This window comes from Nothobranchius furzeri, chromosome 8, assembly GCF_043380555.1.
Source record: "Nothobranchius furzeri strain GRZ-AD chromosome 8, NfurGRZ-RIMD1, whole genome shotgun sequence".
In the NCBI taxonomy this organism is placed as follows: Eukaryota; Metazoa; Chordata; class Actinopteri; order Cyprinodontiformes; family Nothobranchiidae; genus Nothobranchius; species Nothobranchius furzeri.
The window spans coordinates 57,268,182-57,288,096 of NC_091748.1; the positions used below are offsets into that span (position 1 = coordinate 57,268,182).

Here is a 19,915-nt window from a genome sequence, read left to right on the forward strand (position 1 = left end):
TGTCTGTTAATTAGAGCATGTAATCTAATAAAAAGCTTCTTATTACCCCTCATCACTGAGATGCTCCATCAGCATCCTCTCTGGGCTTCTTCTGCAGCTCCTAACTGAATATGATGGTAAATATAGGAGCAGGCTCAGTGTGCACCTCTTATTTTCCATTTCATTCCAGCAACCAAATTGCATCTCATTGTTAAATAATCACTTGGAGGAAGAATAATTACAGAACATTATGAGCAGTTACATGCACATGTGAATTTTCATTTGTCAATTGCACCAAATCAGCCGTGAAGTCATATTGGTGAAATTCATCACCGACTTCTTGTGACTGTATGTAGAATTTAATTAGCAGGGAAAAGAAAGAGATAAGGCAGCTAGACCTCTGTGTTGACACACACACACACACACACACACACACACACACACACACACACACACACACACACACACACACACACACACACACACACACACACACACACACACACACAGCGTGAGCAAAGCACACAGTGCACACTGACAGTATTAACTTTTGTTAACCCTGATGTCTGCTCTCCAGAGTGGAAGCCGGCGGTGAACATAGCAGCTATAGACTGTGCTCCAGAGGAAAACAGGGAGGTCTGCAGGGACTTCAGAATCACAGGGTACCCCACTATAAAGGTAATAAAACACATACAAACTTCAAGCTTGTGAATATTTTTTAATCATGTTATTTAACTCACTCAATTATTCAGAAAGACTTTACTAAAAGGGTCTCCACCTCAGGTTCTGGACATTTTACATTTAAGATGCACATTTATTACAAAAACACAGAAAAACATTCTTTATTCTGATCATTGATAGTTTTTATAATAAACTGTGCATTTTTTCCTCTTGTATTGCAAAATAATTTCTTCCATTTTTTTCAGTTGTTTATCTCTGTTAAGTAATGCTAAATACACAGAGATGCACAACGATAGTAAAAATACATAAACTATATCGAAGAGCATCAAAGATTCTCTCAGAGTAACGGATGAGACAAAACCGAGAGAGACGCTACAAAAGAGAAGTGTTTATAAAACGTACTAAGTGTTAAGTTCTGGTCTAAATAGCCAAACCTTTAAAAGAGGAAGAAGAGAGAATGTGTGTGAATGCATCTGTTGTTGAATCAAAGCAGTTTTATGTGCATGATGATGAGTGCTTAGGGAAACGAGACAAATGCATTTGAATGCTAGCATTTATATACGACAAGCTAAGTGGTCAGTTTGAACTATCTGCCACATGTAAATAAATACCCCCAGGTGAGTCTTGTTTTATTAAACTAATTAAAAAGCTCCATTCTAAATGTTTTACAGTTCTGTGTTGAACGACTTTTTTTACAACACGCATGACTCAAAATTAGCAAACATCATTCAAGCATAAATCATTTACAGTTTATAATTCGACAAAACAATTGGTTTTATTCCAGAAAATTGGTGCATAAACTTCAATCCATAAGCTACAAAGCTTGTGTTTTAGTTATTAGGAGTTTGTGCTGATTCTCACCTTTCTGAGGAATAAGTGCACGAGTCATTTTACACCATAGTGTTTGGGACTGCTTGTTAGAATAAAGTGTCTAAATTTTCAACTTTCAGATCAAATCCGATTGTGTTTAGTTCACATTTGAGTGATCAACAGCTCCAGCACAGAAACATTCCCTCTTCAAGTATATTCATTTGTTTTTTGCATCATGCTGAATTAGTCAGCCACAGCGTGTCGAAGCCTCTGCACTCGGTCAAACAAAGCGCTCCTTCTGTTTGAGTGCACATCATGGCTCCTAACATCTGTGACTCATTTCAAGCAGGAAGGATTTAGAGGTCAAGGTGGGCCGAGTGAACCCCCTCCACTCGTTCTTAACTTTCACAACTTGGTCTGCATCTCATGAGAGGATTGTTTAATCTGCTCTCACCTCTTGTTCTTTTTTTTACACCAAACCCTCCTTGTTTTTTATATTACAGTTTTTCCACGCCTACTCTGAAGCTGGTTCTCTAGGAGTAGCTTATCCAGGTATTTCTACACCGAACCAAATCATAATGCCATGGTTTTATGTACTCACAGATTTCAGCAGCATTTATCTTCAAAACTGCAGAATCTGATCTTTTCACGGGATAAATATCTGTAGTAATTATTATTAAAGCCAAAGTGGTGTTTAAAGTGGGCTTCCGTAGAAAGAACCTTAACATTTAATATCTTTGGTCGATAGCTTTTTGAATGGCCTCAACTAGGAGAAACAGTTTTGATTGATTGATGAGCTAACAGCTAGTCACTGCTTACAAGCAGAAAGAGAAAACGGAGTTATTGATGTAGCGTTGTTAATCTACATAACTAGAATTTAAGCTGTTGCTATTCAGCTTTGTTAAATTCAGAGAAGCATCAAATGAATTGGTAATGAACATATATATATATATATATATATATATATATATATATATATATATATATACATATATATATATATATACATATCTCCACGGATATTTATATAATCGATAGAAGTTCATACACCAACTGGCTTGGTCTATATTTAATCAAAAGATTCATATTTAATTTAAAAGATTTAAATTAATAGCAAACGTTTTTTTTAATTCAGAAGATCTAAAGAGATCTTTGCTCGTTCAATGACCAAATATACACCACTCTGTGTTTTATTCAAAGAAGAGTCAGGTTTAAAAAAAAAGTTAAGAATTTATTACTAACAATTTAAAGATGACAATTTCAAAGACAATTCATAAATGACAATTTATAAAAGCTTTGGTATTAAAACTTGGTATTAAAGCAATCCGTGTCTGGATGAAACTAAAAATGAAGTCTGTGTGTTTGGATGTGTGAATGCAGGTCTCAGAAGGTTTTATCTTAGAGAGAGAAAAACGTGTTCTGGGTGAAAGAATTTGGTTTGCAGTTAAGCTAAATTATTTCTTAAAAGAACAGGCATTCAGACGCAATCTGTGTTCTACCTCACCGTTCAGACGACCCTCTGTTCGGATCCGGAGGTCAAGGGAGGACGTTGATCAGCCTTTGGGTACTCGGTCCGGTAGGGTAGACCAGTGGTACTGACTCTCTGGCCCTAGAGTTGCCGCAGGTACACAGGAGGATGGATTGCGTCTTAAAATTAACTCTGAAGGAGTTTTGCATCAGCTTGTTGCAGATGGTGTTTCTGTTGAAGCATTTCTATCGACGTGGCCGAAAAGCTTTAGTAGAGGTTTCGAGCGGCCGACCCGATCCTCTGGACTCTCGTTGCCACGGAGAGAATTTTGGTGAGCTCAAGTAGGTTTTAAGAGACGGACGGTAATCTTATTCTAACGAATTAGATTTTTGACATGTTAGAGGGTGGGACTTAACATACCTCGGAACACGCCCTCCCAAGATAGAAAGCTCTGGTGTTACGGAACAAAGACATGTGAGTGCAGTTACCTTTAACCTGATTTACTGTGTCCTGCATGGTGTGTATAAGTGCACATGATCTTCTTGTCACTGTTAAACATTACGGATTATCATAAATAATAATTATTATTAACCAAATAATTTATTTCAGTAATTAAATACATTTCTAATGAACCTTGATTATTTATGAACATTGTAATAGACAGTGAAAAGAGTTTATTAAAAATGATGCTTTTAAATCTTGAAGTGTCCTTCGTCTTGCGGATGGAACAGCGGTCAGATAAAGACAGTCAGATTAAAGATGGTTTATAGCAGACTTTGCGTCTCCTGTGATGGATAATCTGTAGATAGAAGTACAGCCAGGACAGCTTGACCCAGCTGAGGAAGTGTGACCCTTGGGTCACAAATGAGGCCATTCATGTCGCTACATTGACTTAGTCCAACTAAAATTGAACTTTTAAAATGCACGTATGCACCTAGCCCAGCCTTTCCACCGAACACATAAGTCACCGTATGTTCGTGATTTCCTTTAGCTCCCTCAAACAAGCGAAGGCCTAATGTTGACACTGGTTTTAGTTTGTTGTTTCACCTCCAAAGACACTTTTACTTTTCTCAACTCAACTTAGCTTTATTTACAGTATGTAGTGCATTTAGACAATTTGCATTGACCAATGCACTGCACAGAACAACAGAAAAACAACATTATAAATACATAGCAAAGTTCAGTTTATTTAGAAAGCATCAAATCACGACAAGTCGTCTCAAGGCACTTCACATAATAAACATTCCGGTACAGGTCAGTTCATTAAGCCAATCAGAAAAAGTTTCTTTTATAAAGAACTCAGCAGATTGCATCGAGTCACTGACTAGTGTCCATGACTTTACAGCAATCCTCATACTAAGCAAGCATTTAGCAACAGTGGAGAGGAAAACTCCCTTTTAACAGGAAGAAACCTCCAGAGGATCCTGGCTCAGTATAAGCAGCCATCCGCCACGACTTACTGGGATCAACAAGACAGAGCAGACACACGCACACACACACACACACACACACACACACACACACACACACACACACACACACACACACACACACACACACACACACACACACACACACACACACACACACCTCCACACACAACATATATACCAAGTAATGCTTCTATGGCCACATTGCGATTTCTTAGTAAATATTCTATTTGGTGAGAGATAAAATTTAGTGTATTTATCCTAGTGAATCTATAATTAAACAGGTAAACTAGTAGTAGCACATTCAATGTCAAAGAAAGTAAAATGTTATCGCGAGGGTCTGCTGGGAATGTCTGGCAGAGTCTCCTGTCAGAAGGAGCTTCAATTCTCACCTCCGACAGAACTTCCAAAATGTTCCGGGGGAGGCGGGGTACATTGAGTCTGAATGGACCCTGTTCCGTGCCTCCATTGTTGAGGCGGCCGACCGGAGCTGTGGTTGCAGGATCGTCGGTACCTGTTGGGGTGGCAACCCCTGAACCCGCTGGTGGACACCGACAGTTAGAGATGCTGTCAAGCTGAATAGAGTCCTATCAGGTCTTTTTGGCCTGTGGGACTCCAGAGGCAGCTGACGGGTACCGGCAGTCCAAGCGGAACGCGGCTCGGGTGGTCGCCAAGGCAAAAACCCGGGCATGGGAGGAGTTTGGTGAGACCATGGAGCAAGACTTCCGTTTGGCTTCGAGGAGATTCTGGTCCACCATCCGGCACCTCAGGGGTGAAAGCAGTGCGCTACCAACACTATCTATAGTGGGGACGGTGTGCTGCTGACCTCGACTCAGGAAGTTGTGGATCGGTGGGCAGAATACTTCAAAGACCTCCTCAATCCCACCAACATGTCTTCCAGTGAGGAAGCAGAGTCTGGGGACTTTGGGTTGGCCTCTCAAATCTCTGGTGCTGAGGTCACTGAAGTGGTTCAAAAGCTCCTCTGTGGCAAGGCTCCGGGGGTGGATGAGATCCGCCCAGAGTTCCTTAAGGCTCTGGATGTTGTGGGGCTGTGTTGGCTGACGCGGCTCTGCAATATCGCGTTGACATCGGGGGCAGTCCCACTGGACTGGCAGACCGGGGTGGTGGTCCCCTTATTTAAAAAGGGGGACCGCAGGGTGTGTTCCAACAACAGGGGGATCACACTCCTGAGCCTTCCTGGTAAGGTCTATTCAGGGGTTCTGGAGAGGAGGGTCCGTCGGATTGTTGAACCTCAGATTCTGGAGGAGCAATGTGGTTTTCGTCCTGGCCGTGGAACACTGGACCAGCTCTATACCCTTAGGGGGATCCTGGAGGGTGCGTGAGAAATTACCCAACCAGTCTACATGTGTTTTGTGGATTTGGAGAAGGCGTTTGACCGCGTCCCTCGGGTGGCCCTGTGGGGGGCACTCCGGGAGTATGAGGTACCAGGCCCTCTGATACGGGCTGTTAGGTCCCTGTATGACCGGTGTCAGAGCTTGGTCCGCATTGCCGGCAGTAAGTCGGGCTCGTTCCCAGTGAGAGTTGGACTCTGCCAAGGCTGCCCTTTGTCACAGATTCTGTTCATAACCTTTATGGATAGGATTTCTAGGCACAGCCAAGGTGTGGAGGGCATCCGTTTTGGTGGCCTGAGGATCAGGTCTCTGCTTTTTGCAGATGATGTGGTCCTGTTGGCTTCATCAGAACATGATCTTCAGCTTTCGCTGGAGCGGTTCACAGCCAAGTCAGAAGCAGCTGGGATGAGAATCAGCTCCTCTAAATCTGAGACCATGGACTTGATTCGGAAAAGGGTAGAATGCCTTCTCCGGGTCAGGGATGAGGTCCTGCCCCAAGTGGAGGAGTTTAAAGGTTGGTTTATGCTTGACGCGTCCGCGAGGTCCGCACGGCTCCGCGCGGAAAAATTGCGTCATTTTGCGTCATTTTAACAACCACGCCCCTCCACCGCGTCTCCGCACTGCCCAAGATTTCCGCAACGCGCACCTCGGAAAATTTCTAACCACGCGGACGGATGGACGCGGAAAAACATGGCGGACCGGCAAGAACTAGTATGGCAGAGGTTCGTAAATACAGACATTTGTATGATTCAGCTCTCAGAGATCACCGTGATCAACATGTTGTTAATAATTCTTGGAGAGAAATAGCTCGCACTGTCGGAAAAGACGAGGACGCGGTTAAAAATGCTGAAATGCCATGTTGTAAACAGGAATTTCTACTTCTACTATGGTGTAGTGTTGGATGCATGCCATAGAGCTCCATGATGCCCCGTTCAGTTTGGGAGAATATTGGCTCACCGCAGAGACGAGCCGCACAAACCATAAACGCTGCGAGTTGTGAAGCGCGTTCTATCCGCGAGCCGCATCACCGTGCGGAAAGTAAATGCGTCAAGCATAAATCAAGCTTAAGTATCTCGGGGTCTTGTTCACGAGTGAGGGAAAACTGGAGCGTGAGATTGATTGGCGGATTGGTGCTGCATCTGCAGTGATGTGGGCGTTGTACTGGTCTGTCGTGGAGAAGAGAGAGCTGAGTCAGAAGGCGAAGCACTTGATTTACCAGTCGATCTACGTTCCTACCCTCACCTATGGTCCTGAGCTTTGGGTGGTGACCGAAAGAAAGAGATTGCAGATACAAGCGGCCAAAATGATTTTTCACCGAAGAGTAGCTGGGCTCTCCCTTAGAGGGTGAGAAGCTCGGTCATTCGGGAGGGGCTCGGAGTAGACCCGCTGCTTCTCCACATCGAGAAACGCCAGTTGAGGTGGCTTGGGCATCTGGTCAGGATGCCTCCTGGATGCCTCCCTGGTGAGGTTTTCCGGGCACATCCAACCGGGAGGAGACTTAAAGGTAGACCCTGGACACGGTGGAGGGACTATGTCTCTCACCTGGCCAGGGAATGCCTTGGGATTTCCCCGGAGGAGCTGGCCCAAGTGGCTGGGGAGAGGGAAGTCTGGGCCTCTCACCTTAGGCTACTGCCCCGCGACCTGACTCCAGATAAGCGAATGAAAATGGATGGATGGATGGAGAATGTTTAAGTGGTTAGCAACAGTGTTCAAGTCGATGGCCCCCTCCATGAGGGCACCACAGCTCAGCAGAACATCATTGTAGCTTCTTCTGGAGAGAAAAACAGAGAAAAAAATAAAGTTAACAGCTGAAATAGCAGGAAGTAATACAGTTAAAGAGCAAATTGTAGAAGAAAGTAGTTGGGTGTGGAAAGTGGTCAGTATGTCCTCCAGCAGTCTAAGCCCATAGCAGCATAACTACAGCGATAACTCTGGTTAACCTAGCCTTTTATGGGCCATTCCCATCTGTACCGGGTCGGCCCGGGCCGGGTAGCGTAGGTTGTTTACATATCTGGGTGGCCTGGTATTTTTCCGGGCCAACCAAGGCTCATTCTCAGCCCTCTTCTTGAGGGGGTCTGCTTCAGGCCGACCAGGGCCAACACACCCACTGCTGACAGCAAATTCACACCTTCCATTAGAGCAAGCCTCTGATTGGTGGGTAGAATCAGCCCACATGGGCTTAAGACAAGGATGTGTGGAATCAACCGGGCCAGGCTGGGGCCGACTGGGGCTACCCGGCCCGGGCCGACCCGGTACAGATAGGAATGGCCCATAAGATGGAGGCATGTTGGTGGCAGGGCAAGGGAGAGCCATCTTTACCGACTGTACACTCCACCTCCCTCTTCTCCCCCACTTGTCCACATCTGGGCTAACATCAGATGTTAATCATAGGTCCTATCAAAAAAATGTTTTAAGCCTGGTCAAAGAGAACATACATATCCATATATTAACTGGAGGTAAAAGAGAATATAAAGAAGTCTATAAAATTAGCAAATGACGTAGGCTGTCTAATAAAAAATCGTAGAGGTATCCACAACCTGGGAGCCACCGCAGCAAAGGCACGATCGCCTCTACTTTTACTTCCAGGCTCTGCCTTGATGCCAACAAAAAAGCTAATTTCTTTCTTTTTCTTGTGCTTTTTATTGACAGTCACCAAACTGAGAAGCTAACTGCTAGCCTTTTTTTCAGCAGAGTAAACAGCTATCAGCAGTTAGGCAGGTGGAGAGCTCCACCTAGTGAACCTGTTCGTCCCACTCGTCTGTTAAGTGTGGTTTCTGGTCAGCAGAGGGATGCAGAATGCTGTGCAATCTGAAGATGGTAACATTTCTGCCTGAAGGATCACTGGAACCCACTTTTACAGGAGTAATAAATGATAAGGCCTGTATTTGTAGTGTCTTCTAGGGTTGTACAACCCCCCCAAAGTTCTTCACAACACAATCAGTCATTCACCCATGCACACACACATTCACATGTTGATGGTGATGAGCTACAGTGTAGCCACAGCTGCCCTGGGACACACTGACAGAAGTGAGACTGTGGAACAGTGGCGCCACCAGTCCCTCTGACCACCACCAGCAGGCAAGGCAAGTGAAGTGTCTTGCCCAGAGACACAACAACTGTGACAGACTAAGCGGGACTCAATCCCACAACCCTCCAGTTACAAGATAGGCACTTAACTCCTCTGCCTCCGTCGTAGCTTAAAGTGTTAAAAACTCTTTGGTGTTGTTTTAAGTTGGCATTATTCCACTTTGTTAATGACCCCACTGTGACTAACCATGACTCATCTGTATGGTCCGAACTGATCTGAATTTCTCCTAAGGCCATTCACTAAGCTATCTTGAAAATAGTAAGATTGGAAAATGTTTCCTCTGAAGTTCACTTCCTTTTTATTTCCAGCTAATATCCGTGATGTTCCAGACCTTCGTCACAAGACCATTGACAGTCTTGAAGGCAATAAGGATCCATGGCCCCCCGCCTGCCCCCCCCTGGAGCCCATCAGGTTCTACTGTCATTGGTTTATTTTTGTCAGTGTTTGAAGTTAGTAATGATCTGATATGAACTTGAACACAAACACATTATATCAAGGATAAAATAATTAGCTGATGTGTTTGTTTTCCCTTTGAACAGCTGTTACAGGCAAATCCAACAAATACTCTTAACACATTTATTTGTGTCAAAATCCTCTTTTCTCAAGATTTAGTTAAATTTTATTGCTGCTGGGATAAAAGCATTTAGCAACAGAATCATTGCAAAACAACAGGAAGAGAGCAGTGATGACTCATTTATCTATGATCAGACCGTTCAGCCTGCAGGACTACAGTAAGCATTAGATCGCTGAAAATATAAGGTTCTTTAGTCCAATCAGGTAAAAGGTTTCAGAAAAGACTGGTGTAGTGACTATCAAGTCCCACCTTTAGTCACTCTTGGGTGCGGGTGGAGGCAATGGCTCGCTTCAACACTTATTGCCCAGGCGGCAAGCGGGTTTGGGTTTATTATCCCATTTATTGAAGATGTCGACAATCACAATAATGCATGTTCCAGAATAGCGATACCTTGTCTAGGTTATGAAAATGATGAAAATTACAATGGCAAATTAGGGTTGGAATGAAACCAAGTACAGCGGTAAAACCCGTGTGACCTCCCGTCACCCAAAAACGCCAGTGCACTGCCACCCTGACACCTATATAGGCTCCACAGTGCCACCAGTGGTCAAAAGAAATATAAACCATAGTGCAATAAACTGAAATATATGAGACATTATCAAAACGAATTTAGACCATAATATAATGTAAACCAAAACAATATTGGCTCCTACAACTGGTTTATTGTAAATACGAGGTCACTCAGCTCTTAGTGGAAGTCGCTGCACATAAATACAAAGACAACAGGCAGAATATCAGGATTGTTCAGCAGGAAGGTGAAACAGGAAGTCAAGGTTGTATTATTGCTTTCCCCTTTAAAACAACCAGCAGCAGGGTATTTAATTACATTCAAAATAGCTTTTTTTAGATGTAATATTTTAGTGGATTGTTTTAGGATAAACCGTATGGATGAAGTTTTAAAGATAGATATTAAACTCTTGTCAAATATATTCACACTGTTCTTGTCTCCTTGCAGCCAAGCAGAGGTCGATGTCTTCTTTGAAACCAACAGTGCTCTGCACCTGGCCTTGATCTTTGAAAATGCTAACTCTTACATCGGCCGTGAGGTAACTGCTCATTCTGTCATCCAGCTGTCTTAACAAAAGAACTGTTTTTGTTCCAATGATCCACCAAACCTTTGTTGTTGATTCTAAATAACTATAATAACTGTGTGTTATGCTGCGTGTCAGAATATATATATAAAAAAACTGCATGCTTAAATGTAAAATGATCTTTGTTCTTTTTTCATGCACACTGCACATCAGGTGACCCTGGACCTGTTACAGTTTGAGAACATAGCTGTGAGACGAGTCCTGGATTCTGAGACAAGCCTGGTGACAAAGCTGGGAGTGACTGACTTTCCTTCCTGTTACCTGTATTATCCAGGTGGTAACTTTACCAGACTCCGAGTGTGAGTGTTTATACAGTCTTTATCTTACACGGAGAAACAATTCTCATTGTGTAAACATAGACATTATGTCATAAACTTCTGTTTTTAAACATCTTGTTGAGGAAAAACCTTTTAATTTATTTAATTTTGTCTGTTTGTTTGCAGTTTATTCTGCAAATATGAAACCAGAAATTTCTATTGTTTCAAATGTTCTTATAGTTTTTTCAATCCATTTGGAGATTTCAGATTACATTCAGCATAAACTTTATCCAAAGTCTCAACCAAAAGATGCAGAAGAAGTCTAAGATTTGGAACAGATCAGTTTTGTCTTGAGAAATAAAATCTGTAACTGTACCCATTTATTAGGATCAGTGCTGTCTGAGTATATTTTAATACATATTTTACTGTTGGAAAAACCAATTTCAATATTTAGACCAAATCATGTCAGATTTATGCGTTTGGAGTAACATCTATAAGAAGCACATGTCAGTGGGTGAGTCCAGAGGAGATCAACAGATTGCATAAATCAATAATAATGTTTTCTGGACTTTGCCATCCCACAGATTTGCCTACAGGGACCTTCAGCAGATAGTTTTAATCTCTGAGCTAAATAAACTCTCTTTGAAACCATTGACAGGCTTTAAAGACAAATAAGGATTTAAATTACAGCTTAAAAATTCACAGATTTTTACTGAGAACATCTAAAGAAAGAATCAGATATGTTAAACCTTAAACAATTCTGTAGCTTTTTGCCGACTGTAGTCGAATTACAAATGCTAGCGCTGCAGCGTTGGCTCGCAGGAGACATGGCAACCTCACACTCACTGATGGTAAACAGTAACTCTGTCCTTTACTTTGAAATGAGAAAACTGACAACCCCCACAGCTGACTGAGAATGAAATAGGTTTCAGTATAGCATTCCTTCCAACACGATTGAGACATTAGTCTCTTTTGGAATAATTTCACTATAAAAATCTTGCTTTATTCTTCCACACTGCACATTTTAAAGCAAAAATCAGGATTTTTTTTTCTTTTTCTGTCAGAAGGCACCATTTAGAGGTTGAAAAATGCACCCTATATACCCCGGATTACAGCTGGAAGCAAGGCCTTTCCTTCATGAACACGTATCTCTAGCCAGACAACAGAGCTAAAACACATCGTTTTACTGTTACTATCCATGCTTTCGTTCTTTTTTAAACACAGAAACAGTTTTGTTTACCTGTTTGTAGCTACGGTTTCGCCGACAGCTGCCGGCTTCTTCAGGCTGACGCTGATGGTGGCGCGTCACTTCCTTCTCCGTTTATCTGCGGGCAGCAGAAGACGTTGTCGCCCTCTACTGCCCGCTCTCCCCTCTCCGACGATGCAGTCCCATGCGTGGTCCAGCGTGTAAACTCCGTCGTCCCTGTTCATGGTCCCACATCCACGTCTCCTTATCTCTATTGCTTCCTTGATCCATCTTTTGTATTTTTGTTGTTCAGTGGTTATGATCCGTGTGTTGTCCCAGTCCATTATATGGTTTTCTCTTAAGCAATGTTCTGTTACGGCTGACTTTTTTATTGTACTTTCTGCTTCTTCTTTTGCTGCTCTTGTGTGTTTACGATTTGCCTCTTTCTCGCACTCCTTTCTGTGTTCTATTGTCCGTGTATTGAGTTGGCGTCCGGTTTCTCCTATGTATGTTCAAAGAGAAATACGGACAACAAGGAACGAAGGACTTCCGCCGTTTGGAACGATTACACCAGAAACGCGCACGTCTAAGAAACCACCTTCGCTTCTGTTTAAGATGCCGGGACGAAAACATCACACCCACAAGCCTACAGCTGAAAACATCGATCCGGACCCAGACAGCACAAAATATAATAGAAAGAGCACAGAGAGCACTGCTCAAGGAGAGGATAAGGAACGTCATAACCAAACAGAGGCGTGTGGAGGACGAACTGGAAAGAGGACACCTGGACTTGAAAAGGAATTACAAACTTGATAAACAAATGGAGGAACTAATTAAAGGACACATGATGGAAAAACAGGAACAAGAGTTCATAAAAGTGAAAGAAAGACACATAAAGAAGTTAAACAGACTCATAAACAAGAAAAAGAGGGGAGAAATACAAGGCAACTCCACACCAAACTCATGGGTATGTAACATTTCACAATACAAACTAACAGAAGCAGAAGAAAGCATATTAAAGAAAGGTTTAAACTTTGCAGTCACACCAAAAGAAATACCATATGATGAATTTATTGTAGCAACAGAACTAGCATGTCAACAGATCACAGATGAGGGAAAGAAAGCAGAACTCAGAAATAACGTAGTTGGGATATTAAAAAACAGCCAAATTCAACACAGCAATATTACAAAAGAAGAACAATCAGCCATGACAGCTTTATCCAAAAATGAACAGATAATTATTCTACCGGCAGATAAAGGAAGAACCACAGTAGTTATGGACAGAGAAAAATATAAACAACAGATGAAACAGATGCTAGAAGACAAAAATACATATGAAATACTTAAAAAAGATCCAACAGAAAACATTAAGAAAAACATGAAAAAATTACTGAAGCCACTGCACGAAAAAGGCAAAATAACAGAAAAAATGTACAAACACTGGATTCCCACAGCAAACATAACACCAAGAATATATGGAACACCAAAAATACATAAACAAAACACCCCACTTAGACCAATAGTGACAGCATAGGTACACCAACATACAACATGGCAAAAGATATCAGCAGAATCATCAGCCCGTTATTAGGAAATACAGACCAACACTGCAAAAATAGTATAGAATTGGCAAAAGAACTAAAGGAAATTACAATAGAAGACAACGACATACTCATCTCACATGACGTCACATCTCTGTTCACAAAAACACCAACCCAAAAAACCATAGACATAGTAGTTAACAGAATCAGACAGGACAAGACTTTACATAAAAGGACAAACCTCACAGCAGATGACATAGCACAACTGATAGGATTGGTAGCTAACTCCACTTACTTCACATACGACAACACAATATACAAACAACTGGAAGGCTTCGCCATGGGTAACCCGTTATCAGCCACCCTGTGCGAGTTTTTCATGGAAGACCTGGAACAAAAAGCCATAGCCACCGCCCCCCCAAACTGCAAAATAAAACTATGGAAACGCTACGTAGACGACATACTGGAAATCATACCAAAAGGTCAAACAGAAACACTAACACAACACTTAAACAATATTGACGACACGGGCAACATAAAATTCACTTATGAGTTAGAAACAGAAGGCAGCATAGCATTTATGGACATGAAAATCACCAGGCAGACCGACGGGACCCTAAACATAAACACATACAGGAAACCAACACACACAGACCAATATTTATTATGGACATCAGAACACCCCACCATACACAAAATGTCAGTAATCAGAACATTATATCACCGAGCAAACATAATAACAGAAGAGAGAGACCGTAAACAAGAGGACAAACACATACAACACGCTTTAAAGACCTGTGGATACCCGACATGGGCAATAAACAAAGGAAAACAACAAACAAAAACAGAAAGCAAAGAACAACCCAAAAAAAGAACCAGAAACCCAGAAAGACAAGAACCAAAACCAGTGATAACCCTACCATACATCAGAGGCATAACGGAAAAAATAAGAGCAACAATGAAAAAACACAACATAAACACACCAACAAAGCCATACACAACAGTTAGAAACAGATTAGTACACCCAAAAGACAAAATATCAGCTGGACAAAAATGTGGAGTCATCTACGAAATCCCATGCAAAATATGCAATAAAACATACATAGGAGAAACCGGACGCCAACTCAATACACGGACAATAGAACACAGAAAGGAGTGCGAGAAAGAGGCAAATCGTAAACACACAAGAGCAGCAAAAGAAGAAGCAGAAAGTACAATAAAAAAGTCAGCCGTAACAGAACATTGCTTAAGAGAAAACCATATAATGGACTGGGACAGCACACGGATCATAACCACTGAACAACAAAAATACAAAAGATGGATCAAGGAAGCAATAGAGATAAGGAGACGTGGATGTGGGACCATGAACAGGGACGACGGAGTTTACACGCTGGACCACGCATGGGACTGCATCGTCGGAGAGGGGAGAGCGGGCAGTAGAGGGCGACAACGTCCTCTGCTGCCCGCAGATAAACGGAGAAGGAAGTGACGCGCCACCATCAGCGTCAGCCTGAAGAAGCCGGCAGCTGTCGGCGAAACCGTAGCTACAAACAGGTAAACAAAACTGTTTCTGTGTTTAAAAAAGAACGAAAGCATGGATTTACAAAGACACAGCAAGAACACACCTAAGATGTTTACTGTTATTATGTTCACCATTTGCTGTTATATATATATGTATATATATATATATATATATATATATATATATATATATATATATATATATATTCTTTTTTAACTCATTCACTGCCAGCCGTTTCCTGATCACTAACGGCCTTCGCTGCCAGCGTTTCTCACCGTTTTTACTGTTTTTTTAAGAGTCACAGAACGTTGCGCGCTAGCATGATGTTGATGCCAAAACATTTACCGGTTAGGAAACTTTGATCTGCCTATATTTGGTACTGCAGGGCTGAGTGCTGGAGTTGTAATCTGAGACCGAACCCGAATCGAATCAGCCCGACCAGTTCTGTTGGATTTGGGCCGTAAATTATGTTAATTGAGCGGGTTGTCACGCGGCGCGCTCCGCTCACTCAATCAGCGACTGAGATAGAGAGAGTGGGTCGGGAGATTGTCTGCTCACACAAGAGAGGATCGGAGGACGCTCCTCCAAACACGCATTATTATTTTCATAATTTCATTAGTTTTTCTCCTGGAAGCGCTCAGTCAGACCGAATGCTGTGATGTCGGGAGGTCTGGTCTTGGGGAGGGAGCGGGGTGAGTGACGGCGGCTGCAGCGTGATCATCTGTCTCTTTTATTTAGGGACACGGAGAAGTTAAAAGGAGAGAGAAATAGAAGATAGAAGTTCTTGTTCCACTTTATTCTTTTGCTTCATGATGATAAACTGATGTTAAATTCAACTTAAAGAGAAACTGGGAGGAAGCTTTGGTTCATTTTAAGTTACAGGAGATCTTGTCTCCTATCTGCTCCTCCAGAGACAGCATGGACATGAGGTTTACATGGTGAGGGTCTCACAGGACAGGTTAGTGCAGTCACACAGCCGAGCTGGAGGGGGACAGGTGTTGTCCTCCTTTTTATTGCAAGCTTGTGTGTTATGTGCATTACAGCCAGCTATCCAAACAGCAGCAACATCCCCCCCCCACACGCACACACACACACACCGGCCCTCTTGCTTCTGTTTTTTTTTTGTGTGTGGCCCTCCGACCATTATAATTGTATAATTGTAATTGTATAACTTACCACACGAACATATTTATAGTGGTTTCTCCATGTTTAATGCTCCTTCTGTCGGCCTGGAAGATGTACTTGAAGCCTGCTAAACGAATCTTCTCATCTTCTGTGTGTCTGGTTCGATTATGTCAATTTTGGTGATGCGTATTTGTAGTCCTATACATCTTCACACAAAACCTACAATAACTGGTTTGAAAGATAAGCGCTTTCTTGACATCAGAATTTGTGTTGAAAATTCATGGACATCAACTGTGAAATCTATGGCAAATAAAAAACAGGATTAGAAAAAAGCTTTTACAGGACCATTGACTTGCATTTTTTCTCCTTTCTGAAAACCCCATAAGCCAACAGGAAAGGGAGGAGACTTAGGCTTCTTTAAAACGGCAGCAAACTGCTGTGTGTGTGACTTTAGGGAGGAGGTGTTCCTATCAAGGGGTTGAGTTCCAGGCAGCCTTTTTGCTGTAAACCCATGCTCAATCGAGTTCCTGCTGTGAATCAGAGAAAATGAACTTCCAGATGTTACCCTCACTCAGTAAACCACATAGTTCAGCTATAAGGTCGAGGACCCAGTGGTCCCGAAAATTGCTGCCCCTCCCCCACCAAAAGCCAGTGTTATTAAATCATATTAATGTTCACTTAAACCATAAATTTATCTCATTTATTCAAGACATAATTGTAAAACAAAAGAAAAATGATACAATTCATGACTAAAGAAATAATCAGAATAAAAAAATACATATGTTTCTGCTGCTCACCATTTAAAAAAAGTTGTTGTCTCCATAGTTTTTTGTGAACACAGCAACAGGTGAATTTAAAAAAAACATTTTAAAATAACATTTAAAAAAACTGAAATTTATTTTTCTGAAATGTTTGCGTTTGTAAATTTTAAGTGAAATGTTTTTGGATACGTACAGTTTTTTTTATATATATGAAATCAAATAAAGGAGCAACACAATGCATCGCCACAGGCTAAACTCTCCCAGAGTTACCACAAGGACCAATTTGGTGTGCCACCTCAAAAATTTCTTTGGCCCCGTCTGGCCACCCACGTCAAAACTTTTTGGGGGTGCCCCTGTGAGGACCTGCTTCAGGTTTTAGCTCATGTTTGTTTTTCTGATGTGAGGTTGTGTTGAAGGTTTAAGGTGGTTGTGTCCGTGGTCAGACTGTAACTGCATAAGATAATGCAGAACTTGATCTTGAACTGAAAACCCGGTCTGCACGGCTGTAAACTCACAAACTGAAGTCTTCACAAACACTTTCTGTTTACATGGGCTGTCTGTGCAGCTGCTAAAATGTCGAAAAGAGCATTTCAACCGAAATATGGATCTTCCATGTAGCTCTACAACCTCTGGTCAATTTGCTTCCTTTGACCTGCAGCTGATTAAAGTCGGGCGTAAGGACCCGTTCTACTGTGCTGTGGTCTATCGTCCACCTGGTCCAAACAGTTCTTTCCTTCAGGAGTTTAGTGACTTTCTATCCTCCACAGTGAAGCTGTCCAGACTGGTGATTGTGGGTGACATTAACATCCACGTTGATGATCCCTCCGATCACTTTGCCATGAATTTCTCCAGCCTTATGGACTCCTTTGGCTTTACCCAGCATGTTTCTGGCCCCACACACACCAGGGGGCACACTCTAGACCTTGTTTTTACCCTGAGTCTAAATGCTGACAGTGTTTGTCCTGAGGACGTTTATATTTCAGATCACCATTGCATTTTCTTTAACTTGTCAGTTTCTGCGTCGCCACCTCCTGCTCGCCGTATGGTTAGTTCTCGTTTTCTCAATGAGAGCACAGCTAGCAATTTTTCTGCTGCTTTTGATCCACCCTGTTCTTCTGATAACAACCCAGATTCCTTAACTTCTCAGTTTAACAAGCACTGCCTCTCCATTCTGGACAACATCTGTCCTGTCAGAACCAGATCAGTTCCTGCAGTAAACCCTACTCCCTGGTTTAATGACAGCCTTCGCAGCCTAAAGCGCCAATGCAGAAAAATTGAGCGCTTGTGGAAGAAAACCCATCTCCACGTCCATCTGCTGCACCTAAAGGATCTTCTGACATCCTTTAACTCTGCAGTCAGAGACGCCAGGGTTTCCTATTTCTCCAACCTGGTGTCCCAGAGCAAAGGGAACACCAAGGTGCTCTTTAACACCATCAGCAGCATCGTCTCTCCTGCCTCTCCTACAGCCTCCATCCACTCTGTTACAGACTGTGAGAACTTTCTGTCTGTCTTTGTGGACAAACTCAATAAGGTTAGATCTAGCATCTCTCCTTCAGCCTTATCGCTGCCTCTCCTGACTCCAACCAGGCCCATCATCCTAGATAGCTTTGCTCCTGTTTCTTTGCCTGAGTTAACCAAACTAGTTAACTCTATGAAGACCTCTGCATGCCCCCTCGACATCTTACCCTCATCTTTGTTTAAAAGTGCTTTTCAGTCCATCGGTCCCAGCGTGCTCTCCATTATTAATGCTTCTCTGGTTTCTGGTCAGGTTCCTGCTTACTTTAAGAATGCTATAATCCACCCGCTTCTTAAAAAACCGAGTCTTGACGCCTCTCTCCATAGCAGCTTCAGACCCATCTCTAAACTTCCATTCATCTCCAAGATCTTGGAAAAGGTTGTGGCTAAACAACTCGTTTCACTGCTAAGCAGCAGCTAGCACTAACTCATGCAGGACATAAAGAAGCATTCAGCCCCAACCCCCCCCCCCCCCCCCCGTTGTGCTTCTGTTTGTCTAAACATCATGATCCTAATTTCCTATTGGCTGCACATGTAAAGAAACATCAAAAAGACCCTCTTGCTCTATTACCTTTAACGTCTCAAACTTTTCACCATAATTCCCTTGCCACTTGGTCTAAGTTGCACAGACACCAAGTTTATTCTGCTTCAGGTCTTATTTTTCCACATGCAGCAGCTTTGCTTTGTGCTGAAAAGCTTTTTGGCCCCTGCTCATTATCTGAACCTTATTCATGAGAATACTTTTAAACATCTGGCCTCTTAATGGGATCAGAGCATCAGAATCGCTCCCATTATTCACCATCATAAAGCGGCGCTGATCATTCCTCACCCTGCAAATTCATCTGCTGTTTATGCCTCTTTGTTTGGCTCTTTCAATAACTTGGCATGCAAAGAGGACTCTTTAGTTGACAAATGCAAAAAGGAAATGATTTATTGCTGATTTATTTATTCGCCCTCCGTCTCTCCCCTTCCCCACCCTCCTCATCTCTATCACTGTACAGAAGGGAGGTTATTTATTTATTTATTTATTTTTAATTTCTTGCATGAAAACAATGCAATTGCTTTTCTGGCTTCACCTGCCAAACAAGCCCCCAGCTGCACACAGCGACAGATGGCCTCCCATCATCGCTGAATGTCTGATTGATCCTAGGAGAGGAGAGAGAGAGAGAAGAGTGTGTGTGTGTGTGTGTGTGTGTGTGTGTGTGTGTGTGTGTGTGTGTGTGTGTGTGTGTGTGTGTGTGTGTGTGTGTGTGTGTGTGTGTGTGTGTGTGTGTGTGTGTGTGTGTGTGTGTGTGTGTGTGTGTGTGAGAGAGAGAGAGCATGCGAGGGCGTTTCACATTCGTCATGCATGTAATGCATGCTGGTCCCAGGTGAATGCACACGCTCTCAGCCCACCCAGATGCCTGGCTGCCCGCTAGTCCTGGGGAGCGGTGGATGAATAGCTTTCCCTCCACATCTGTACACTCCCACCAGACACGCAGGTGTAATTGAGTCCCTGGCTGGTGTGAGCGAGCATAGGGCCAGAGTATCCATCC

General features: G+C 42.7%; 1 protein-coding gene across 1 annotated transcript in view; it reads left to right on the forward strand.

Moving 5' to 3' along the window:
- The window catches only part of qsox1 (quiescin Q6 sulfhydryl oxidase 1), a 47,246-nt gene that overhangs the window by 823 nt on the left and 26,508 nt on the right, over nucleotides 1-19,915 (forward strand). The window contains exons 2-6 of the mRNA XM_015971318.3: nucleotides 557-657; nucleotides 1,974-2,022; nucleotides 9,117-9,219; nucleotides 10,338-10,428; nucleotides 10,627-10,772. Of these exons, the coding sequence (XP_015826804.3) occupies nucleotides 557-657; nucleotides 1,974-2,022; nucleotides 9,117-9,219; nucleotides 10,338-10,428; nucleotides 10,627-10,772 (490 nt within the window). The remainder of the gene's footprint in view (nucleotides 1-556; nucleotides 658-1,973; nucleotides 2,023-9,116; nucleotides 9,220-10,337; nucleotides 10,429-10,626; nucleotides 10,773-19,915) is intronic.